Source organism: Trichoplusia ni, chromosome 1 (genome assembly GCF_003590095.1).
Source record: "Trichoplusia ni isolate ovarian cell line Hi5 chromosome 1, tn1, whole genome shotgun sequence".
Lineage (NCBI taxonomy): Eukaryota > Metazoa > Arthropoda > Insecta > Lepidoptera > Noctuidae > Trichoplusia > Trichoplusia ni.
The window spans coordinates 1395476-1422297 of NC_039478.1; the positions used below are offsets into that span (position 1 = coordinate 1395476).

At 35.7% G+C, this 26822-nt stretch overlaps 2 protein-coding genes across 5 annotated transcripts; one reads left to right on the forward strand and one right to left on the reverse strand.

The window, feature by feature from the left end:
- Positions 1 to 120: 120 nt before the first annotated feature.
- Positions 121 to 16354, reverse strand: LOC113503265. 3 transcript variants are annotated; one of them, XM_026885152.1, is made up of 8 exons: positions 15941 to 16354; positions 14866 to 14933; positions 11234 to 11435; positions 10278 to 10471; positions 7814 to 7990; positions 6510 to 6536; positions 2185 to 2336; positions 121 to 1408 (listed from the first exon to the last, which is right to left on the reverse strand). In XM_026885152.1, exons 3-8 carry the CDS (start codon positions 11379 to 11381, stop codon positions 1267 to 1269), a joined length of 840 nt encoding a protein of 279 aa, XP_026740953.1. In that variant the 5' UTR covers positions 11382 to 11435; positions 14866 to 14933; positions 15941 to 16354; the 3' UTR covers positions 121 to 1266. The 3 variants fall into 3 exon arrangements, with proteins under 3 accessions (XP_026740953.1, XP_026741037.1, XP_026741126.1); XM_026885236.1 differs by lacking the exons at positions 14866 to 14933; positions 15941 to 16354 and adding an exon at positions 13810 to 13886; XM_026885325.1 differs by lacking the exons at positions 14866 to 14933; positions 15941 to 16354 and adding an exon at positions 12441 to 13097.
- A 5802-nt stretch (positions 16355 to 22156) lies between these two features.
- LOC113503436 lies at positions 22157 to 25968 on the forward strand. Of its 2 annotated transcripts, none has more exons than XM_026885448.1 (5): positions 22157 to 22259; positions 23393 to 23525; positions 24512 to 24649; positions 25347 to 25517; positions 25866 to 25968. In XM_026885448.1, exons 1-5 carry the CDS (start codon positions 22254 to 22256, stop codon positions 25883 to 25885), a joined length of 468 nt encoding a protein of 155 aa, XP_026741249.1. In that variant the 5' UTR covers positions 22157 to 22253; the 3' UTR covers positions 25886 to 25968. The 2 variants fall into 2 exon arrangements, with proteins under 2 accessions (XP_026741249.1, XP_026741331.1); XM_026885530.1 differs by having other exon boundaries at positions 25347 to 25508.
- Positions 25969 to 26822: the final 854 nt, after the last annotated feature.

The following is a 26822-nucleotide window of genomic DNA, read 5'->3' on the forward strand; positions in this document are numbered from 1 at the left end:
AAAACTACTTAAAACTGTGTTGTGAAGTTCAGGAAAAAAGAAAAAATAAAGTAACAGATACCAAATACCAAATTTATTAATTTAAATTATTGTACGAACGACACTAAATGAAAGCCCAAGTAAACATATAGAAATTTATTAAAAAAATCCCGTCAGTTGACAATAACGCACTATAAATGTTCTTTATTATTTTAGATCAGATGTCAAATAGGTAAGCGATCTCGATAACTCCCCACCATGCTTCCATCATGATTTGTGTAGGTACGACAAAAAACATAAGAACTACGCTAAGCCTTAATATAGTGTTGTTTAAAATTGGATCTTACCAATTGATTTTAGAGTTTACTTTATGATCAGCATTACATTTGTGAAAGAAAATAACTTAAAAGATGAGGAACGACAGCTAGGAAGTAAAATAAAGCATAAGAAAATTATGCAAAAGTCAGAGTCCAAAAATATTTTTGGATAAATCTTCTTTAGGCGCGACTAGCAGGTAACTCGACGTCAATACAACCGAAGTCCGTTACTGCAATATGGCTTATATGGCGTCACGTTTAGATTTTGTCAGTTAGGTAGTTTAAAAGCAAATCAAATTCTTCAATCGCGTGTAAAGAATGATTAGTGAGTTATTGGATAGTTCCGCACATACTATGTCTGCGTAAACATGTTTTTTTTCTATCATAACTAGAATCCAGACTTCTTGTTAAATTGACTATGAAATCGACGACATTTCGATTTGTAGGATATAGGACTTTCTGCTTATTTTTGGGTTGCTTGATTTAATGCGCGACACATAATAATATAAATAGAAAATAACAAAAGAGATTAAAAAGTCGGGATAAAAATGCAAACAAGAAGGATGGACGTATTATAAGAGTAAGCATAAGGAATAGATATAGAAATTTAAGGAATAAGATTTGTCGGGCTGATGTACGAGTATATTAAACGCATAGATGTGTACTTTGTAAGTGCTAATTAGTTCTAGCCTAATATTTAGGGAAGAGAAGATTTTATAAATTACTACAATCATGGTTAAGCGAAATGATAAAGAAATTAAGAAATTTAAATTAAGAGTAAAATTGTATGTATCAAACTCTCACTCTAAATATATAGGACATTAAAAATTTCAGAATTAATAATTTTCAATATCATGTAAAAAAACAACTCGTCCATTATAATATCAAACAAACGAAAAGTTTTTCACAATGTGGCGGGAAAATAGGGATGTGATAAATAAATAAGGATATATACACATTTTGTTTGACTTCAGAATTCGTCGCTGGAGCCAGCGTGTTCCGTGATCTTGTCGTACATGGCTGACATGTAGTCGTACTCCTCACTTTCGTGTTCGTCATACAGCCGTTTCTTCATCGTAGCCCAGTCTATTTTTTCTTCCACTTCAAAGAGGCTGTATTAATAAAAGATGTTAGAGGAAGGTGAACGCAGACTTCAGACAAAGCAGTACCGCACTCGCCGACGTCACCGCGTCCGCGTCGAATCTAAGAAGCGCTTTGATTACGGCGACTGCGATAGAGCTAAGTCTACGTTCACCTTTACACTTTTTATGACACAGACTCTAATGAGTTACTCCCATAAGAAACTATAGGATTAGTTCCACTTCAGGATCAGTGCAAACATTCACTATATTTATACAAATACTATTTAGAAGTACCTAGCTATTTTTATCTAGGTTAATTTAAGTTGAACTGAACGGCAGTCGGTATTTGCGTAAAGCCTCGATACTGGCCACACTGCAGCGTCCTATAAATACAGGTTTACCTGCTAACGGCCATTTCATTCCTCTCACGGATTTAAAAAAACGTGACTCAGTTGGGAAAAATATTTCGTTGTATCTGGTTTTACTCATCGAAATAAAAGCTTCGAATTGGTACGTCGGTACGTAGCGCTTTTATTACACGAACATTCACCGCACACAGAAATGAAAAAGCTATGTTTATTTTTTGTGGTCCCTTTGCACGGATGTATATTTTTTGGTTTATTGGTAGTTAGGCGTAGTTCAGAAACTGTACAATGCATCGGTTCGCAGAAAGAGTTAGTTTAAAATTCAGCTCGTTTGGCACTTTTATATACAACTTCGAACGAATAATTGGATTCGGTCTAGTTTTTGTAAAGTAAGATACTCTCTGTATTTTTTGGCTAATGGGATAGGTACTGATTACATACCTGCTTACGCAGTCCATAAAGCTGGAGAGATAACGACTTGAGAAAATGTGAATGAGGCTACTGAATCCTGTGCAGTTGGTCCATTGTGCGTCTGGAGCCATCAACATGCCGACAGCCCTCCCGCGACAGACCAGAGGCGCTCCATACATACCCTAGACGTAAAACATGGAAGGGCTTATTAAATACAATAGTCGAAAGGATATATTGAACTGCCAACCTCATGAAATAAGAGTGATACGGGTGTGCAACAAAGATAGAACTCTACCCTACAAACTATTGATCCGTCTAGAAAAACATTTCGTTTCCAAAAACCGTCTCATATCAGCCGTCTTATTTCACAAATAATTTAATGCTGCACTCCGCGGTTGTAGTGAATTGCAGCCAAAAGTGAAGTCACTCAGTACGCATCTTCTAGGAGCACATCTTAGTCATTAGTTGCATCAAAACGTTATTGGCATAATATGACATAAAATGAAGTCGCGTCTGAGTATTTCCCATTTGCTCAAATGGTAAGCTTTAGGTATCTAAGATTTCAGCGCGGTACAATTATATATGAAATAATAACCATGAATTTAGAATTGAAACCATGACCATGATACGAGTAAAATATTTAGCATTTGTTTAAGTCGTTTTGACCAGAATCAGAAGTAAAAGGTTTTAGGCTTTTAGCAAAGATTAATTATGTTGTTGTATTTTATAGCTACATAATTCCTTAGTCAAAGTTCCTCTTTGAAATGATTTTCATGCAGATATGTTACTACAACACACTACGAGTAAATACGAGGAGAGCAACATTATTATTTGGAATCCCACTAACGTTCATGAATAGCTGTCCCTCTAGACGTTTAGATATAGCAAGGACAGTGTATTGTGACCGAGTGCTATTCAGCTCGATGCGGTAATACTCGTAGATGGACATTCAAATTGGAACCATGCATTACCATTAATCAATACTACCCCAAAATAGAACTTGCACGTATGTAGGTACGAGTATTATCTTGTACCAAATGTTGTCACGTACTACTGGATATTCATGTACTACCTATACATAATATCTTTGACACATCTTAACGCTAACGCTCTCAAAGCACCTGGTCTCGTAGTAAACTATCACATGAAGGTTTTAAGTGCCTAAATTCACTTGGGACTCATTGCACCCATATGAAGACTGAATTACACACTAGAAACACAAAGTTAAAAAAAAAAAACAGAAAATTTACATGAATGGTTATAATACTGACTGACTTATCCACATATTTATCAGATCGTGTGTTGCCAACACCGCGGAAATTGATCCAAAGTATCAAATTGAAAATGCGAACTGTGATTGAAATTCTGCGCAGTCTAAGTTGAAAGCAAAATGTTGTATGGTAAGGAATGTTTCGAATACGGTTCCTATAAGTTATTTGAATACCGTATGACGAAGTGAAATACAAATTTAAACATATTTCACGCTTCGAAACATTTTGCAAGATTTTTCTCGCTACAAAATACATTTTGCAAAGGTTTATGCCGAAGCAATCGCTGGAAACTACATCGCGTGTGGACGATAGCTGATACATTTTTTAAGGAATTAGGTACATATCGTACGAATGTCGAAAAATATGCCTTGACTGGTTACTTCTGTAGCAATTTTCTATTCATATAAGAACATTGGTATTTAAAGCTTTCAATCTTATGTGCTCAATCTGATGCTTCTATATCTAGCGAAAGTGAAAGTAGCGTCTTTCAGAAAGTAAAGGCCAAAAATTTTTGTATGCTTAAACGTACAAGAGATAACTAGTTCTCTTCCTTATGATACCGTATTCTCAGTAGGTATCTCGCATTAGTCATTTGTTTTGCAGACAATTAAAACACATTAACCACACAACTAAAGCAATACTTTTACAGTGACGACAACTTTACTCCGTTGTGTTAAAGTTGATTTTTGAAAATCGTAATTTCCAAAGACTTGCGGTCAGAGTGTGCGACGATAATGTTATTGCCCTTTTGTTATTACATCAAGAGTTTTTATTAAAACAGCTGTTTTGTCGTAATCATCGCATTGCTCATTGCGATGTTACTGGTTGTGTCAATTATGTTGTACCGTAAAGATTTCGGTATATTGGAATATAAGTGATGTAGATAGTCACATGTTTTTTACGATGACGATATTTCTATTTACTTCCTCGTCATTTAATATCTGTAAGATGACTGGCTTATCAAATGTTTTACCTAATTACGTGCACTTGACAAAAATATTATTAGTTCGGTTATCACGTGTTGTTGTAAAAAAATCTGAACTGATATCTAGTTAAAACAAAATAATGAACAATAAATATTCATGTTTATAGAGAAGGCTAATTTCAAAACGAATTTTGGGACAACTATGATTTTACAAAATGTAAAATACGAAACTTTAAGGCATAGAAGAACTTGTAAGCAAGTCATAAAACTATTTGTCTGGAACACGAATTGAATTTCGATTGGAACAAAGTTCTGTTTTACAAACGCGTCGAGAGTCGGGACGACAAACTTAGTGGCCAACGCTGATTCTACTCACTGTCGGGTCTCTGTTCAATAGGAATATTGACAGGGTGTATAAACTATTTTATACGTTTACTAGCTAACCCAGCAAACGTTATTTAGCCGACTTTTTTTTTCTAGTTCTAAATACATACAAAAATAAAAACAAACAATTTCATCCAAAAAAATAAAATATTTTTTTTTAGTGTGAGCAACCCTTATTACTTAGGGGTATGGAAAATAGATGTTAGTCGATTCTCAGACCTACTGAATACGCATATAAAATTTGGTAAAAATCGGTAACGAGTACGGTAACTAACATCGTGACACGGGAATTTCATATATTAGAAGATGTACCCCGCCAATACCTAGACTTAACGGATTTATAAATCGTTGGCTTTCTATTCGACACGTTGTTTTTGTCTATATGACAGCAATAAAATTGATACCGAAATGTTTAAGTTAATCAAGGCAAGGTGACGTACCTAATAACGTGACAAAATTTGTAGCAATAAGTGACGTTACGAAACATTTACATATATTGTATTTTACAATTTTACGGTTACGGGAGCAAAGAAAAAGATCCTTTACCACTAAAACTGAAATGTTTGAATGATTTACTAAAAATAATAATCTATTCAAGCTTTTATCAAATCTTTTATTAAAGGATGTGAACTAAAACTATAATATTGTCATGCTTGCTGAGTACTAGATTTGAAGTTTTGAGGTACTCTATACTTTTTTTCGAATCAGTTTGACAGTCAAATGACGAATTTTAGTGCCACTTTTACTGTCTCTCTAAACTTATAAAGAAAAACTTATTTTTTGTATTATTTAAGTTGTGCTATTTTTGTGTCTGTCTGAGGTTCGCTAAACTTGTTTAGATATTGTTATTAGGGATTAGAAAATGTTAGCGTTGATTGGTTAACCCATTTCCACTTTCGGGGTGAACTATACAATATTATTGTAAAGGCTCTCTTACTTGTAATCCTAAATTGCATTTGTTAAACTAGGTTATCAAAACTACCTGTGTAGCATTTTTTTTCCAAATCTGTTTGTTAACGTGTTTACCAACTTCGAGATTAGCAATTGAGGGATGATGACTGGGCATAAAAAATAAAACCTTTTTATTCCGTCTAATAGACAATTAACGATGCCTTAAGGTGACGAACGATACCTACATAAAGATGACGTCACGTGCAAGAAATATCAATTGATCAATTTATATTTGCGAGGCACTTTTATTCATTAAATTAAAAGAGATATTAACAACCTCGTCTTAAAACGTTAAACCTATGCCGATTGTACTGTTCTACTTTTTGACAACGGTTGCAATGCTATTTAAATAAAATAAAAATTCTGTGTATCTTTCTTTCTTATTTCGCGACAGTTATTTAACCACAGTGTGACACATTAGTTATTTAAATCTGTCGCCGATCCTCGGCGCCGCTGAATCATGCTTATACAAACAACAACACACAAACTGTTTAGAACTATGCTTTTTTGCTCCATGTTATGTCCCTTATTGTAAAATGTTAAAAAGTCTCCTTTTGCTACTAAAATTTAATACTCTGCTTACAGTCGGTAAAATAACGAAGCGTAGTTTAATGATAGTGTAAATGGTCTATAGGTCACTATTTTCTATTTGAAAATGAGAAAGACCATGATACTTAAGGCTGACTGCAATTGTTTTGGTATACGGCTGTTCAAATGTACGCGAATAAATTGATGCGCAATGGTTTAATAAAAAAATGCAGTTTAAAATAAACCCAAGAATTGTGTATCTTACTACAATCTATAATTAGAAACAGATAACTTACGTGACACGGCTGCGCTGTTCGGTCGGGCTGGAAGATAAAGCACAAATATCAATTCATTTTTTAACAGTTTTCCCGAGGACACATAAAATAACGTAGATGGCCTACATCGATAAGCAATCCAATTAGTTTTCCACGCCTCATTATTACCATGATATTGTAAGCGTTAAAAATTAATCAGTTTTTGGCCGCTGTAAATTATTGTCGTTACGGCCAACAATCACAGTTTAATCTTTATTAAATCTGTTTACGACAGGTATTGATTGGGGATTTGCTTATAATGTATTAAAACAACGGCACGAAGTCAGCCAAAAAACCTGTACTGAAAAACAAGTACAGTATTTTATAAGATCATCTAACGCTTTCTTGAATCTGTTATTCTCTTGTTTATAATTTTAAACGTACTCTTTCGTACGTTACGCTACTTATACTCAAACATTCATAAACACTACACAAATATGAATGTCGCAGACTGGCGTTCTCGAAATATATAAATAATCGATACTGTGATACTGAAAGCGTGCGGCGCACCCCAGCCAGCCCTCGGTAACCATTTACCGTCGTCCAGCAAACAGCATCCTTTCCCCACCCTATTAAAACCAACACGGGCTACGGAAAACCAGTCAAACTAGAAACCCGTAACCCTTCCTATTGCGGCGAAAACAACGTTAAATGTGCGCAACGTAATTAACTCTACAACTCTACATTTCGCCAATATTTTACTGAAATAGAATGACACGTTGAAATACAATTAATTCAACAGATGGTATGCCACTCAATACATTTTAGTAAAAGTGATCTAAAAATATCAATTCTTTATTTAGAACAAACGTATTAAGGAGTTTGTCGAAGATGAGGTATTCACTTCAAATTGTTTGTTAAGGAAATGGTAGATTATTCAAAGCAGACAATTTTTGCTCTTGGAAAAGTAGTGCGAAAAGAAAACAAGATTTTCATCTATATCTAAGTGAGATAAATTGAACATGAAGATCACAAGCGAAATGTCTTAATTTTATTTAGTCTTCGTTTTTTGGTATTGTTGCTGTATAGGTATAGACTCCAGAAATTAATATTTTGCTACATAAAGTCTAATAATCACAAACGGGATACATGTTGTAATTGCGTGCATTTTGACAAACATTTCCAAAAAGCCACATCATCTCATATCCAGAAATATTTAAAACTTATGCAAACCGAACAATCGCAATGCTAGGCAATTGTAATCAGTATAAACAACATCTAAAAAGTTTGACGCTGCTCAAATACCAGAAAATGCAAGGACTATTATGTTTGAAAATATTTCTTACATCTCTGAGGCAGATGCAAGCTCCTTTGTCGAATAACCCGAGGAATCCCAAGTTGCTCAGAGCTTTTTGGAATTTAATTGTCAAGGCTTCGCACCAAAGGTTCTTCTTCACGATATTCATGAATTGTACTCTTAAGTTTCTTTGCAGAAGGAATTTGTGTATAGGATATATTTTGTCCTGGAATTATAAAAATAACATTAAGAAATGTCGTATTTTTTCTGGTATGGATCCTTATTCTCTAAACAAATTGTCTATATTCAATCAGTTCCATGAATATGGCTAAGATGCCCGATCAATTTCATGATATTTTTCTTAATAGATTTGACTAAATCCGACTCTACCCGGGGGCTATGAAAACCCTCTTCTTTTTAATTTAATATTTAAAACCACTTCTAACTAATGTTTCACTAGAATAGCCTAGCATTAACTCAGCAACTGCAGCAACGTAGCACTAGTTACTAAATTTAATCGTTTTTCCGTTAGTTGAATAACGTATGAATTAACTTTGATAAAGCTTTGTTTTGTTCCGTAAATAAATTTAAAATAACTCCGATTTAACTCTACCAAAATATTCGTTTCGAAGCTTACATGAATACCGCAGTGTAATGCATACAATGGCAAAACGTTTGACTGTTAAAACTCGTCTGTTTTCATTCAAACATGCATAAAGTTCCACGCAGGAAGTTGGAATGTTCGCGACAAAAAGTTGTCGCGCGTGAATTCATGTTGTGAGGGGGCACTGAGCAGAAACTTGACATGATTCGAACTTTCGACCCGACGAGACTACAATGACGGCGTCTGTTAAAAGCCACCAACTTACCGTTAATGCTGCCACAAGAGACACATATGGGACTACGTATACTTCGTCCTTCTCTTTGACGAGAAAATAAAAAGAAACGGAACATGTGCGCAGCAAATGTTTGATTAAAACATCTGCATTCAGTTCGTATGGGGAAGTCGTTACTTGGAACATCGTAAAGTTTGCCAATGATTGTTTATTACTTAAAGAAATTGTAATTTAAAAAGCGAAAAAAAGGACAAGTAAAAATAGAAAAAATGATTGAACATATCAATACTACCAACTAAAACGCATTTCAATTAATGCTTTCGCTAAAACTTTCTGCATTCGACAACACGACAACCATAAATATGTGAGTCATATTGATCGGCGTGGCCACGTACCTTGTCAAAAATGAAATGCCCTAGAGGCAGCACTGACCTAATTTCAAGATTGGACGTTTGTTGGACCACAGCGTACAACCAGAGCTGTCATTATATATATCTATATACACGCTGACTTGGTTAGCGTCGCTGACATGAAAAAATTGGCTGTTATATCAGTTGTAAATGTGATATCAAGTAAGAATTTTAATATTGCTGAGATTAGTTCCTCCTAAATAGGAGGTGGAGCGAAGGGTGCGGCAGGTAAACATTATTATTTCGTCTTACGAAATAATGAAAAGAAAGGGATGAAATAAATCAATTATGTAGTTTTAATTATTCAAAAGTTAATATAACTGGACTAATGGCTAGCAGACAGTTGATGCCAAATAGTTGAGCTTCTGTCCCAAAACATAAAATACTCCTTATCACCTGGCCAATATAGAATATCCCTACGTATTTAAAGCCAGGGCAAATAATGGAACATATTCTGAAAACAACAAGGAAAAGCTTTTAATTTTTACATTTGATTTCCGGTTTCGTAACTGCAATATTCGCTATATAAAATTTTGTTACGATTGAAGTTGTGAGGTTATATTGCACCCATGTCACAGCCAGTGCCTCTAGTAGCAACGCAATCACAGCGAAAATGTGGGTTATAAATATATTTATGGTATTGGGAATACGATATTTTTAAAATGTATTGGAACGCTGTGGGCGCTTCGGCGAGTGCGTTACTGAACAGACATAATTAAGTTATTTCGTTCCCGATGGCGTTGATTACTATGATACATGATACGCTTTTGATAAAAATGCCTGTATCCATTTTTGTCAGTTTCACAATTTAAATTGAAAGGACCTTCTGTATTTTTGGCGTCTAGGAAATGCTTAATGTTTAAGCATTTTTATAAGTTATTTGCCTTTCGTCTAAAAAAGAAAGTATCGATCGTTTTAAAATATTATTGTACCACAGGATAATTCAAAAACCTTTTTACATACTAGAAACGTAGAGCCTTAACAAGCATATATTTATCAGTTTTCGGTGATCACACAAATGTGCAAGTCTCATACGGAGATCAGGCTAGGCCCTGAGGTCTTTCCAAACTGGCTTGGAGGGATTCTCTATACGCATATCACGAAATAATTATCACTCGCCAAAAGAAAATTATCACATCTGAGATGTTTCTTTAAAACCGGTGTGAAAACCTGGCTCGATGACTGCGGCCGATCAGATAGACAGATGGATATGTACTATATAGGCTGTCCATTAACCAAACATTTCTTCACTTTGAATATACATTACCCCTCTGTAGAAGAAGTGCCAGCCCGGGATGAAACACTCCTCTTGTAGCGTCAGAACCTCCTCGCCTTTAAAATCTATGTCTATGGGCCGAAGCGGTATTTCCGTTAGCACGTCGGGGACCTTCCGTTTCAGAAGCAAAATCGCAGTCGACTTTGACATCAAATATCCTCTATTATCTGTATGGATTTTGTTTACTGTAAATATAAAATGTGTTTTTAGTAAAAATATACTAGATTTACGAACATACAGCTTGTATGACGGACTGTAAACCTAAAGTAATCAATCACGTTCTATGCTAGAGGTCTGCCTGACTAAATGTTAAGTTGCAATGGAACAAGCGAGACTGCGCACTTAACAATGTAATGTGTGAAATAATATAACAAATGAATGAACGGAACATACCTACTTTAAAAAAGGCATAATAGTATTACAATTACGTGATCGCGGATAAAATATAATTACACGATTAAAACAGCGAATACTTTGTTCATTTCCGACTGAGGTGGCAAGTAATGCACACGTATTGTTAATTATTTGAAACGCTGCGAACAATAAATCGCTGATTGCCGCATTATATCCTTACAATGGATATTTAATTAACACGATTTCAGTCTCATTACCTACAGTATAATCGAAATTGATTTATTGCGAGCTTCATCGGGTCCCGTGAATGTCGTGATATGAATACTAACGACGGGCGATACACATATTCTTTTAACGTATGCATAATTAGTCCAAAGAAAATGTACGTTATAGACGAAAGTATGATTAATTCATTTTAAAAAAGAGAAAAAGAATATGAATGTTTCGTTTCAATCGATTTTCTTTTAATATTTTGTCATCGCTAACCACTGTACTTGCTGTATCGAATGCTAGAAAGGAGAACGGACAAAACGTGGTTAAAAATCCGGATTTATTTGTAAGTTCTAACATTTTTCTTTCGATAGTATACTTACAGTTTGGCACAAGAATCTTAGTGACTTGCACTCGTATTCCTCGCCGGGGATGTCTGTACATGGTCCCGGTGACAACATTGATCGGTCTCGTGTCTCGGATGGCGGCCGCCGGGTTGGTGACGCACACAGCCGCCGTCAGCACAGCCATTCGTGACACCAGCGTGCCCACACACAACCCTCGGTAACGCGACGTGAAATATACCTGCATTCAACGTGTTATGTATTTAAATACAACACTGGCACTTATCTGCGTCTGGGTAGACTAGAAGCCGATCAGAACATATTTAGGAAAAGATGATGATGAACTAAAAGCGTTAATCCAGGTCTGGAGACTAATACACATGGCGTTCACGCAAATTTGAGATGGTGATGTCGTGATGGTCTTTGTACTTGTACCTGTACGATTGTGTTTGCACGAGACCGCCATGTCTTAAGGATCGAGGTATTACAGAGAGAGTTACAATGGACACAAACCCTGGTTTCCAAACATTGGTATATGTAATCGACAACCTGCATTGACGAAGCTAAAATATGATCAATGTTCCAACCTTATGTAACAAGACAATTTAATCAACACATCTATCACAAATAAGTACAAAGTAAAAATTCGTCAAATCGCTTCAGTCGTCCTCGAGTTTTGATCCAAAATAACAGGAATTCTATACAAATTAACATTCACTTTTCCGACTTTGTTCCTCGGTATCCGGTGGTATTCGGAGTGCAATTGACTTTGGAGTGGGTACTCCAGCTAGACTAGTAGACGGCGTATCAAGATGAAACTTGCGCTATATTTTAAGGGGGATCGCTTGTAAAATAACCAAAGAAGCAGCATTCAATTTTGTGAAGCAGTTTTTGCGTAAACAAAGACAGCAAACAGTTTAAAACAACTTTGGTGTAATCTGCCAGAAACGATTTTGATAGTAAGAGCGTACAAAGTATTTCTCATTTAGAAAATATAAATCGAGTCATTAACCTTAGTTAGGAATTAATAGACAATTAATAAAAGTAGTGCTGCTTAATTAGAGAACTGTCATCGATATGTCTTCAAAATAATAAATAGGTATTACTTGATAGAAATGATAAGGAATGTTTGATTATAACAGTAAAAAGAAACAGACAGAACACAGACGAACGATTATTAGAAAATAAGAAACGAATTATGTGAGACTAGTGCCCTAATTATTTATCCTTTATTTAAGGAACTTACAGCGGGCCCTTGTGTTCCATGCAGACTGATGACTATTCATATGTATTTATAAGATGATGATGAGTTGATGATGATGTATTGAGTTAGTCACTGTTTAGTCAGCCGGATGTACTTCCTTAATTATTCTAAGAGAGCACTGACAAACGGTAAACCAAGTTTCTATAATCGCCTAGACACAATAAGCTGGCGTGCTCATAAATGCTCAAAACCTTCCATATGAAAAGAGGCCTGTGCTCAGTGCTACACAAACTAATCTTATTATAAGTATTAAGTTAAACTACCATTGGTAGAACTAAACTGTTGTATAAATTTATATTGTAATCTTTGTTAAAATTAAAAAGAAGTATACATAGGTATTCGTATCCAAGAAACTTGAACTATAAAGTACACAATGTGCAATTGAAAAGACATGGTCACAGTTGCTTAACTTTCATTTTTATATTCACTATTTGTTGTTATCTAGCGTTGACATAAATATATAAGAGCAGAGAACGGTGTTAAGTTGAAAATTTTAACCTAACACCGTTCGTAACATACTGCCCGGCGTACAGACGAACATACAGCGGTGCCTTAGTAACTGTGCGAATATTCTCCCGTTCGTCTAGGCATGCTTTGCGTACGGAACCACCGAAGGCAGACTTTCGGTACCTCCTGTGCTTAGAATCCTACAAGTACGAGTAAAGATAATAAATATTTTTACTATTTCTGATTAATTTCGTTGCGGGTTCCAAGGCAGTTAATTGTTCCCCCTGGGACACACCGTGTTTCGGTGGTTTTCGTTGGTTTCATTGTAGATCCTGGCTTACAGGAGTTGCAATGACGGGCATGTGTGGCGGGCTAGTCCCAAAAAAAAAAGTACGAGTAAACTCGGCAACTTAGCATCGGAATCATTAGCAATTTCTGTAAAAACTTCCACTTTTGCAACGGTTCCGAGTATCTGCAACATTCTGCACTGACTTCTTTTTCTTTTGTTGAGACTAAAACTTTTGTTTGTTTTCGTTGGAAGTTGGTTCGTTATTTTCTTCCGCAAATTGACCGCGGGACAGCGGAGATCCTCCAGACTTGTTGCAACGAATCTTTCAAATTAGAAACTTCGAGTCTGTTGATTGGGCTACAATGAATATACAGATCATTTCGTAGATTTTTACATGACATTAGGCACATATTTTTTTAGAACTACGTACAACGACGTTAGGGTCAACATCTAAAAACAATATTTTCCTTTAAAATACTTCTATAGGAATTAAAAACAATCGATTCCCTTATTATTCGTATAAACTCTAAGAGTACCAACGCAATGACACTTCAGCCAAACTCAATGCACTTACTGGCTCCGCTGTTTCCTAGTAATTACAGAAAAGGTACTTACTTAGATTCCGCTGTCGAACCAAAATGGTCCAAATTAAGTGAAACTCTGCCGGCACGTCGCTTTGCCACGTATCACGTAAACGATCTGTTGTTTTAAAGGCTACATTGAACTACTATAAGAAATTAGATAGTGTTTTGTTTTGTCGTCGAGTTGTCATGCAAAAAAAGGTTGCGTACTATATATTGCAAGAGGATTTATGAAAATAACAAGTTTTACCTATGTGTAATGTCATAAATTTGTTTAAAATTAGTTTGATTCCACGTAATTTACTTTTAAGTAATACTACTACACAAAACCTGAAAAAGGTAAAGAATAAAAAAAACTATAAAGTGTATAACTGCGATAAAAAGTCCACGAAAAAAATATACGAGTCTATCTTTTATGATCAACAGTTCTCCCACGAACGAATCAAACGAAAAGCCAATATATCGTCGGGGACCGGGACAAACTTTACTATATCCTATCTCGCCGATTGATGGATGGCCCACAAAGGATTGCTTGCATAGAAATGTAAAAGCGCTACCAAAGAGCTCTTATTGGTTTACTACCTTCGAGAACTCGCTTTTCAACTAAAATAGGAACCGTATAGTCCGTATACTGGAATGTTTAAGGTACTGCTATTGTGAGTGCGGTTTATCGAGTTGCCATTAATATTGCTCAATAAAATTGTTTCCCAATGCATTGTGTTCACACCTTGAGTTAGCTTTGACTTACCGACGTAGGTTGTACGTGTTAGAACTTCTAAAGCCCTCGGCTATGCCTCCATAGATAAAAGATCGCATAGCAACATGAATTTGCTCGTCATTCCCTTTAAACAGTTGCTTTTGTCACGCGTAAGTCAGATACAGAAATACAAGTGAAAGGAATGGCTTATAAAAGTGTATGAATTATTTGCGTAGGTGACACGTGGCTTCACTTAGATTTTCTTATAACAACTTCGCAATTATTTTTCTACGAAATATATAATCTTTTTTATATTTAGTCCTGATATATTAGTACCCTACGTACGTTGCTCTTTTATGAGATAATATTTTTTTATTTATTTGAAGCACTTACTAAAAACGGTAGGGATCCATGGCCAGGCTTGAAAGGCTCTCTTCCCTTGCATTGTAGAAAACAGACACCTAAAATAAACCACACAATTATTTTAATTAGAAATTCTAAAAGATATTAAATTAATATAAATATCTATAAACTCTACCAATCAAGAACAATATTTTCAATTTGTTCATGCTACAGAAGATTTTAAAATGAAAATAAAATTGATCCAATTTTAATTAACCCAGCGAAATGGTAGTTAAGTTTTTCATCAAAATAATGATAACAATGTTGAAAGAATTTATCAAACTAGCTCTGAATTAAACTGGAAACCAATGCGTAGTTGTTGAAAAAGAAAATAAGTACTCTTTTGATAAAATTGAATTATTAAAAGCATGAAAAATTTCCATTTCCATTCAGGTATCACGAAGCGCTTCTTACGAAGAATTTGTTTCAGGTATAAGCAATTAATTTAGAAACTTTCCAACTATATTGAGGTGCACCTTTACATTTTCTTTTCCTCAAAGCACGGCCCGAGTGTGCTCACGAACTTTTATGGGACCTTCTCGTAACTCAAACGACTAATTTGTTTTCATTGGAAATATGAGGGAAATATAAACGCGGTAAGCAAAGTATGAAAACGGCTGCTTGGTTTTAGAATAAAACTTGAAGATGCAACTTTGTTATTTAATGCCTACATGAGAGTATTACGTGGCGTGCACTTGGAGAGGCCTATGTCCAGCAGTGGACTGCGATAGGCTGATGATGATGATGATGATGATGATGATGATGATGATGATGAGAGTATTACATACTCACTTCTCAAATGTTATAGTTAAGAAAGAAGACATGCAAATTGATAGTTATAATGAAATAAGGGAATGGATTTAACTACTCTCGTGTTGAATATCTTAATAATTGAAAAGGGACTACACCACTAACTAATAATATTCAAAACAGATTCAACTACTATTGAGTCCCAAAAACACGTTACAATAATTATTTACGCGAAAACAATCAACTGGCGTCGAGTACCCGCTGAACACTGGCGCTTTTCATTATCCAATAAAGTGTAATAATAACCTTAACCAACCTAGTTTCACGTTTACACGTTCCACGTAAGGCTCAAACGCTATTACGCAGCCTTAACTTGCTAAAGCTTTGCAACGAGACCAGACTGCAAGTGACAGCGCTTCGCTGTACGTGGCGCCGACACTTAGTAAAGCGTGTGAAACACTAAACCTAGCAGCATACTTCTACCGTCTAACAATAACTTTATTTTCAAGCGGAAATAGCAGATTTCCGCTTTGAATCACGGGAAAGTTAACGATGACTAGTATCGATTTATGCAAGCGTTTGACACATAGTTTGAAGAAATGTCCCTCGTTTTAGAACGTGCTAAAAATTGGACCGGTGATTTTAGAAAGTTAACAAATTTTTGGAAAATAAAAATTCTAATACTTCACTTTAAACATTTGAGCAATGGATAATTTTCTTAGCACTCTAGATCACACCATTTTATTAAATGTTGACATATTTTGTGTGTTTGAGAACTTTGACAAAATTTGGTTTAGAGGTAGTAACTCTAAATGTAAAAGAAATATTTGAGTGTTTCACAGGCTTCATTTTCAGCGATTATTGATATAGACGCAAGCATAAACCACACCTACTTAAAGACATACTACCTAGGCATAAGCATAAGTCTAAGAGATCGTGGTAAACTAAAACTAAAAACATTGCTTTTTTATGAACTGGCGGTCAGTGGCAGCGTATCGTACAGTGTTTACTTTGGAAAGCTTTTACAAACGTTACCAAGTCTCGGGAGCGTTTAGTCTAACCTGAGTTTGCTTGCGGTTTTGGCTGCCTGGATAGAATATAATAGAACATTCTCGACAATCTTTGTCGGATGTCGATTATAACTGCAAAATTATTACCATCTTTTAGCGAATTCAAATTAAAGTAGCTTGTGTTTTTTATCCAAGGTGTCATCAGCCTCTTTACTAAATTTCATCGAAATCGGTCCAGCCGTTCGAGGATGAATAGTGAACAACACACCCGTGCATGCAAACACTCTCGAAAGCTGAATATTTGCCTTCTGTTTTTGTTAAAAAAAAAATCGGTTTGGATATGTCAGGTACGTAATTAAAGCCAATTGTGAAAAGCTAGTAACATGCAAATTGGTAGCTCATCAGTTTGACGATGACAAGTGTGTGAGAGAACTAATTAAATCAGGCACTACGGTTTTAATTTTTTTCGCAATCATTTTTCTGTCAATACGTCAGGATACGAACACCGATAATTGATGGTTGACATATTTTCATTGGATTTCTGAATCATTGGCAATCATGTCAGAGCACTGTTTTTTTGTCTTTTCAAAACAAAACACGAGTTGTTTCCTTCACATAAATATACAACACAATCTTACAATCAATTGGCATACAGATTTATAAAAAAACCGGCCAAGTGCGAGTCGGACTCGCGCACCGAGGGTTCCGTACAAACCTGCAAGGTTTACAAAGTTCGTTCATTACGACAATCGAGTCATATAAATATATATGACTCGATTGTAAAACGTTGCTTCATGCCAAATTTCAAGATTCTAGGTCGACTGGAAGTACCCTTTAGGTTTTGATTCCCTTGCGAGTACTCGCGCGTTTCAAAATATGCAGCTTAAATTGCTGTTTCTTTTGATTGCGTTGACATAGAAGTTTGATTTTGTTACAGCTTAAAGGTATTATAGACCTGAGTATTTGGTATGAATTTCAATTTAATACCTCTACGCGTTTATGAGGAAATAGGTAGTAAGTTTAAAATTATTAAAAAAAAAATTATTATGTGATGTAACAAAAAATTTAAGGTTTTCGGAATTTTTCCTTTATGTGTGCTATAAAACGTTGCTTCGTGCCAAATTTCAAGATTCTAGGTCGACTGGAAGTACCCTTTAGGTTTTGATTCCCTTGCGAGTACTTGCGAGTTTCAAAATATGCAGCTTAAATTGCTGTTTCTTTTGATTGCGTTGACATAGAAGTTTGATTTTGTTACAGCTTAAAGGTATTATAGACCTGAGTATTTGGTATGAATTTCAATTTAATACCTCTACGCGTTTATGAGGAAATAGGTAGTAAGTTTAAAATTATTAAAAAAAAAAATATTATGTGATGTAACTAAAAATTTATGGTTTTTGTAATTTTTCCTTTATCTATGGTATAAGACGTTGCTTCGTACCAAATTTCAAGATTCTGAGTTCACGGGAAGCACCCTGTAGGTTTTGATTCCCTTGCAAGTGTCGAAAATTTGCGGCATAAACGGCTGTATCTTTTGATTGCGTTGCCTTAGAAGTTTGATTTTTTCACAGCTTCAAGGGACAGTAGACCTGAGTAATTGATATAAATTTCAGCTTCATACCTCCACGCGTTCCCGAGAAAAAGGGTCTTGACAGACGGACGGACGGACGGACGGACAGACGGACGGACAGACGGACAACAAAGTGATCCTATAAGGGTTCCGTTTTTTCCTTTTGAGGTACGGAACCCTAAAAACACAATGAACGAAGATCGAGTAAAATGTCCACACCAATACAGTTTCTCTAAAGCTCCAACAAAGAACTCATAAAATCCACATTTAAAAAAGTAGGAGTTAAAGAGAATATCACGGTGGAAGCTTTAATCCTTATTCTACGGACCAATATCATAATACATTAAATCGTAAATCGCGTCCATGGGGATTAATTCTGCATAGTGAACTCCAAAATAAATGAAACAAATACAATGGGAAATGGATATAATTAATGAGAGTGGCCTTTTGACGGATTTGACTTCAGGCGGACATTTGATATATTACTACTGCACGGTAATGAATTGGATGAAAAAACAGTTCATGATGCTCATACGTTTTAATTTTTGTTAAAAGCTTCGTATTTCTGACTGTTTTATTAAAAGCCTTTTACTCCCAATTGTTTGTGTTCTGCGTTTAAATATTTAATTTTAGACTGCCTGTTATTAAAGGAAATTAACCACAGAACACGGTGGACTTAGTAATTTGTGGTTTCGTTAACAATTGGGTCAAACGTCTAAATACAACTAATTAATTTGATGAATTGACAACCTTGTTGTTATTATTCGTATTTATTAATTCGTACTCTAATCGAAACACCATTAAATTAAATCTGTTTGATAAACATAAACTAACTAACATTTAATCTGCAGATAGTATTTAATTACACAAACAAAGTTTTGCAAACAACAAAGCATGAACACTGTTAATGTGTTTTATGAAATGGGTAACAACGTGAAAATTGATAATATTATTAAATAAACAAAAACCCATGAGCGAAACATGAAAATGAACGTAAGTTCGTTAAAGCTCTTGTAATCCTGTTCACGGAAAATGAGAAAAATTTTCATCCGATACCGCAATGAGGCTTAACTTTTTTGTTATATTACGAGTATTAATGAAATATTCAGCCCAGTCTGGGTAGAAAATAAAAGAATAGGAATAAGTATTAACTTTAACTAAAGTATTTTTTATTTGACTTAAGATGTGTCACGGGGTAGTTAAGGGCCCTTCAAAAGAAAGTGAACAAGAGGTCTCGACACCCAACCTCGACTTTAAAAAGGAACAAAATAATCTCGATCTAAACAAAATTACCCTTTGAATTCGATTCTCACAAAGCGACTTCTGTACATCAAGTTGTTTAAGTAACAAGTTCCGAATCGTTTATTTTGATCGACATTATTTATTTGACTTAGGTGAGAATATCCGTTGCGTTAGTTCCCGTGATGTCAGATTAAATGCAGAGGCAACAGGCTATCGGCAGCATAAAATACACTATACGGGTGAGAAAACATTAAAAGGAATTAAGACAGGATTGAGTTAGACCAGTGTCTGTACCAACAGATGATAAAACTGGTTTTATTGTATCGAAACATAAAGACGTAGAAAGAAAGAAGTGTTTAATGTATTCTTGTTTCTTAAGATCTTTAAAAAGCTCCAGAATCCCGGGGAATAAAGGAAGGGGTTCAAGGCAAAACGAAAAGCAAACGCTTTATCTAACTAAAGAATAACTCTTATGCAAAACTTTGTGAACTGAAGTATGGTCAGACTTAGTTCTCTTTGAAACTTCGATAGGATATGATGGATATTTAGAATGGGATTTAGTTCACTCCCATACGTAGGAGAAAATGTTTTGTAAAAGATCAATTTTTAAGTTCATATTTTTGAAGGATACGCTTAATATGGATAGAGAGAGTTTTGGACGAAAGTCAGTAATGAGATATTTTAAATCATGCCCTTTTATTTTGGTTCACCCACTGATATAAGAAGTGTGCAAGTAGTCATGGCGTTCCGCGCTAATGTGGTTAAATCGCTGTATTCATAACTACTGCTAATTAGTAATTAAATTAATTATTATGTTTGTTTAACAGAGCCCAATAGCGAATATTTCCGAGAAACATACTTAACTAGAATTATTTAAAAAAGCAGAAACATCAAATGTACGAAATTACGTTAAAACCTCAAATTAAAATCACAGACATATTTAATGCAAATAGCAAATTCATATTTACAAGCAGCTATGAAACATGAGAAATTCAAGCAGCTTAAAATTACAGAAATGTATTTTCCATTAAAATGGGTAAACGACTGTTACCATATTTATTACAAGTTTGCAAACTTTTAGTTCGTAAATTAACGCGATTGCAGTTGTTTGTAATGTAGTAACAGCGTCCGCGGTTTAACCGCTTAGTCTCGCTTCCCGAGGATCTGAATTAAAAGTTTTTTTCGCGCCTTATAATCTACTAGCTTTTGCCCGCGACTTCGTTCGCGTGGAACAGTGACTTCCCGCAGATTTTTGGTTTTACTCACATAGTTCCCGATCTCGCGGGATTTTTGAGAAGTTCCCGCTCCCGCAGGATTTTTGGGATAAAAACTATCCTATGTCCTTTCTCGAGTTCCAAACTATGTCTGAACCAAATTTCATCCAAATCGGTTCAGTAGTTTAGGCGTGACGGAAAGACGGAAAGATTATTATCGCATTTTTAGCATGGGTAGTTTTGCCCGCGACTTCGTCCGTAAATTTACTTTGAGCAGAAAGTTTTTAACCCACTGCAAAAAAAGGAGGAGGTTCTCAATTTGGAATTTACGAAACAGGACCAATCCACATAAACGACCATACAACCGACAATACAATTTTACCACGACGGTGCCGAAGCGCTCGGCCGATACCCAACCAAATGCGTGTAACGAAACCATAGCGCGATCTATTTCGATCCCAACGCCATCTATCGACCATAGTGACAACTCGGATTATTTATCTATACTCCGTTCGGGCATTTTCTTTGTACTAAAAGTAGTATTATATTTTTTATATGTTATTTTATTATTTTTTTCATACCTTTTTACTATTTATTTACTTTTGTCCGATGAATTAAAACAACATGAACCGAACTCGTGTAACGATCGACACCATTGCGCGTAGTACTAATAGAATTATCTATACTCCGTTAGAGCATTTTCTTTGTAGTAAAACTTTTATTATATTAATATTATTTTTTTTACACCTTTTTACTGTTTATTTACATTTTTCTGATGGATTTTCCGATGAATTAAAACAATAACATGAACCGAACACGCGTAATGACACCATTGCGCGATTAACGCCATCTATCTACGGAGCATAGGAACAGCTCGACATTTGACCAATAGATGGCACTATTATATAGTATGTCCGTAATAAATTTTATTTTTTATTTTTATTTTTTGTAATAAAAACTATCCTATGTCCTTTCTCAAGTTTCAAACTATGTCTGTACCAAATTTCACACAAATCGGTTCAGTAGTTTAGGCGTGAAGAAAAGACAGACAGACAGACAGAAAGACAGACAGACAGACAGACAGAGTTACTTTCGCATTTATAATATTAGTTTGGATTCTATAGTTTCTGCGGGTTTTACATGAAAGATTAAGAACTTAGAAGAATCTTACTTTAACATCTCACACCTTGTTTTCGGTACTTCAAGGCTTTTGTACGCAGAAACATACGAGCGGAATATTGTTACAGCAAAACAAAAGTTAATCTGCATCTCGGCGTAAAAAGTCTGTCGACGTATCATACTAGAGGAAATCCGGCTATTCCCGGAAAAAAGCTATAAATCTTGCCTAGCCGCAGATAGAGAGATCGGGCGGACTCGAGGGGAGGGGTGTGAATATGCGTACAGGACTGACTACTGAGTGTAGAGGTGCTCCCGGGTGCAAGAGCCCAAGAGGCAGATCAATAGGCAGGCGCTGTCCCCGGTCCCGGCCGGCGTTCGCCGCGCGCCGCGCCACTCGCTTGCCGACCGCCAGCTCTGCCCCACGCGCGCCGCGACTACCCGCTCCCACTCGCGCCTTGATACTCGCGATCACAAGTCATGGAGGTGAGTACGCTTTCACGCTCGTCCTATCTTAAACAACAACGGTTTACTAAATTTCGTAAAACATTTTTGCCTATTGCGCTTCGCTTTTTCTATTGGGCGAAAGAAGAATATTTAAATATTTCCGAAAATATTAATTTCTTTGTGCGTTTCGACTGAAATAAATAGGGAAGTTTTAGGTACCGCGTTTGTTATGTTGAAATTAAACAACTGCTACTACAAATTTTGGTTTAGTTTAATTTTGGAAGTATAAGAATTAGTGTTCATACTTTTCTTGGATTTTATTAACAATTTAAAAGTTGCTTTTAAAAGTTGTCTTTACTTTGTTCCGTTGTTTTTCTTTATTTTAGTGTTTGTGAATTTTTTTAACTGTTAGGGGTTTATAGAGGTTGAGAGGATATTTGAGTTTGTGACATCATATAATAAATTATTGCGCAGCATCCCTCTACAGTATCACGGAGAGGGTGGGTGTTTGTTTGTGTGTGTTAACTTCAAAAAGTCGACAATGGTTTGGCGTATTTTGTCCCGGCTAATGATGCTTTTTGCAAACAATAATGGCAGTCAAACACCCTAAGTAGTTTATTGTTTCCAAACATATTTGTTAGTGAGTGAGGTTTACATTAACTGTGGTTTGATAGTTTTGCGATAACGGACCGCAGATTTTATTACTGTTTACTAATCGCAGGTCAACTATAAATAGAGGCGTTAAATAGAGTACAATAACATAAAAATGTTGTCAAGAGTAGGCATAATAAAAGTCCAATTACGTATAATGTGTGGACTATCGCAATGGCACTGGGTAGTGACCTCTGAGACATCCAGTTAATTTTAGCGGGCGCCATGGCTGAGTTACAATTAAAGTCATTGACTGAGCACTGGCAGTTATCGCTTCGTACCTATCTATTGCTATAAGTCTTTGTTCTTGTAAATTCTTTACGCGTGAATACTTCGTGGACTGACTGCGTACTTATTCGAAATTTTGTACAAATGTTTTTAATTAGTTTTGCTAATAAACTGCTGCGCCGGCGAAGTTTTGCCCATGGTTGAAGATCAGAGCGAATTTTTTGGCTTGGAGAGATTTACACTGTCCTTTTTTTTCTTGTTGAGTAGATTCTGATCGTTTGGTACGGTTGCAGGTTAAGTACGTGTGGCGCCTGGTGGCGGGCCTGATCCTGCTGTCCGCTGCAGTGGTCTCCGCCGAGGGCGAGGCATGGGAGGAGAGCGACCACGAGGTCCTCATCCGCAACGAGAGGGGAGCTAAAAATAGAGGTTAGTATTTAGAACGCACGAAACTAACGACGCTTCCCTCTGCAGTTGCATTATATTTCGGTTAATTTTGTAGAATTTACAGAAAACTCTCTAGAGATTAGCTCTCTTCTAGAGAGCGGGACTTCGTGTTGGAGACATTCTCTTGTTTTTTATTTGACATCGTGGTAGTTATGAAAAAAACAATAGCTTTTAAAATTGGAACGAAGTTAATTGATATCTTTCCGATATGTTATGAGTTTGCTTTCAGAAATCCGTGGTAGAAATGTGATATTTGAGTTAAATGTCAACAGTTATTGTATTTATGTTGAAGCTGTTAATGGCGTATAACTGTATAGTTATTCATATGGGCCCTTTTGTTTTATTGTGTGTTGCTACCCTACTTCCAGATGACTCGAAATAAGTCTTGGGTCGTTTGTCTGTTGCACATCTGCACATGGTATGGGGACGCATTCAAATCTCATACCTTTTTTATTGAAAGATTATAAAATATTCTAGTTTTTGTCTTTGATTTAAAGCTTACTTAAGAAAACAATTATTTAAATACTTCTGTGATAATATTTATTTATTTGAGAAAAGAACATTTAAAAATATTTCTCATAAAATAATGGATAGAGTAGCTTTTTATCGAGATCTCGATATTTTTGCTTCTTGTTTTTATATTTATTAAAATACCCAAGTATTATATTCGACTCTCGCATTCTCATAGTAATGTAAAACACTTCATATTGCGGTGTTTAACACCGAAAGGCGTGTATTCTGAGAATGAACACGTGTAATTTAATTTCCGAATGAAATTGAACGAGATATTATTTCATCACAGATATTGGAAATTTTTCCTCACTTTTGTAGCTTTACCGAGTTGAGCTTTTCTTATTCTATTCGATATTTTAAGATAAAGTTGATATTTAGGTATGGATAGGTAGTAAAATTTATTCTTAAACAATATGTAAAAATAGAGCCTAATTTTACGTCCGTTTGAATAATAGAGACTTGCCGCTATGTGCGCGGCGCTTGGAGCGAGTGCGACTCCAAAACTAACATTCGCTCGCGCAAACTGACATTGAAGAAAGGCGACCCGTCAAGCTGCGAGAGCATCAAGACTATTCAGAAAAAGTGCAAGAAAGGTACGTTATTCTTCACCAGGAACAAACACTTTTGATACTTGAGGAACTACAAGCGAGCGAGGAGCACCGTGAAAGGACTACTACGATTGCATTTGTTTTTACCTTTTTAAGCACTTTAGTCCACATCTTCAACAGTCTTGCAGTTTTTGACGGACGCTGAGCAATTTTTCGACCAAATTATTCTTTAATGAAGGGTTAATGACTAATTATCTCGACTGTGGTTTTATTCCTAGAATTTGTTGTTCCTTTTGAGGCGCTTTTAAGTCCTCTTCCAAATACTGAGTATTTCTAAGAAGCGGTGTTAAGTAAGTTCTCGCAACTAGTTAACCGGCAACAATCTGTGTGAATTAGCTCTGACTAATTACTTACAAATACGCAAACATTAATTAAGTCACAGCTGTAAACTAAATGAGTGGCATAAATGAAGAATAATACTTAAATAAACTATGTCGTTCATTCACCAACCTGAACTTCCTAACCCTGCACGATCTTATCAGAGATATGCACATTTTGTACTAGTTTCATGATAAGTTAGAAATAAGATCCTTTATTATCTAGAAAACGAACATTTTAGGTAATAACTGGCAATGATAATAAATAAAAATCCTTAAACTACATTAACCTCTATTCAACGACAGTAACAAGTAAAAACAATGAAAATTTATGGTTACAATTAACTTCCATTCTCGCTTCTTAGCTTGCCGTTATGAGAAATCTTCTTGGAGCGAGTGCAGCCCTAATGGAGAGATGTCCAGGACTGATATGTTGAAGGCCAATAGCGATGCTAGCTGCGACCAAAGCAGGCGCATCACTAAGAAGTGCAACAAGAACAAGCAGGTCAAGACCTCCAAAGACAAGGGTAAGAAAGGTTTGTTGCCCCGTTTATTACTAACACTCACATGAAGAACAGTCCTATTTAACGTTCAGCTTTTTTTTTTACTATTCCAGTCCTAGGATCAAAGCTTTTGATGCCGTAAGGCGATATGTTGTTGTTTTTTTTGGCATCGGTCCAACAGATGCACAACTATTGGATGCATTTTGTTCTGTAGACACGTGTTTCCAATGCGCATGGATCGCTGTGATAATCAACGGGCTTTTTCTCGCCTGCCGAGTTTTGATCCATACAGTTTTTGTTCGATTTTTGGTGCATGAATTCTTTGTTGGTATTCTCGTCCAGTTTTTCAATAAAGGCTAATGTTTGAATTCTCTTTTGCAGGTCGCCGAAATCGTCAGTAAGATGCGTTAACCATCATACAGTTGTGTTTAGACATTATCATTGCAGCTCTTATGGTGCATTGGTTCATGTAATAGTGCCAAAATAGTGACAACCATTTAAAAAGCATTTCTTACTACATTTTACGAATATTCATATTCCATTAATTAGCCACCATATTCACAGTACTACAATTTATCTTCATAATTATGAATTGTATGTATACCTAGATATTGTTAAGTAGAACATTACTATTATTCATTTTATTAAATACTGGTAAATCAAATTAAATCTTTGATATTAAGATTAATAAATAAATAAGTACTTAACTAACGTTGTTGTTTATTTTTCCGTCCCCTCCCCACACCCCAACGAAGTACACGAAACGTTGTAATAAAATGTAACTAACAAAGGTCCTTGAATTTTGACACGAGCCTTGACACGATAACACTAGGCCTGGCGATCGATAACACTTCTTGGGCTCGTTTATTAGTGAAGATTGCAAGAAAATTAATTATAAATAGAGAACAATTCCGATACGCGTGTCATGTGGCCATCAATCCGGCGAGTAGATAAAATAAATTTCGGTCAAATTGATATTTCAGGACATCATTAGTCAGAAAAGCGAAACCATATAACAAAGAATATTCCCAAAAATAGACAAATAACATAAGATCTATTTACGTAGAACGAAAAAAAGGAAAAGAAAATAATTGTCCTTATTTGAAAAGTGTCTGCATCTCGGCGTTAGACTGTAGTTATAAATAAACTCCAAATGAAGCTAAAGGCGTCAACATTGCGGTTGGTCGACTAGAGGTGTGATTTGCTCTCTGCCGCACGAATGCCGCGCAGATCGATAGATCCACGGACGTTCAACAACGTTGCCGAAGATTGGATCTGTGACTGTTGTGCACATAGAGACACGTTTGAGATTATGACAGGACAATCAGCCGCCTGCCA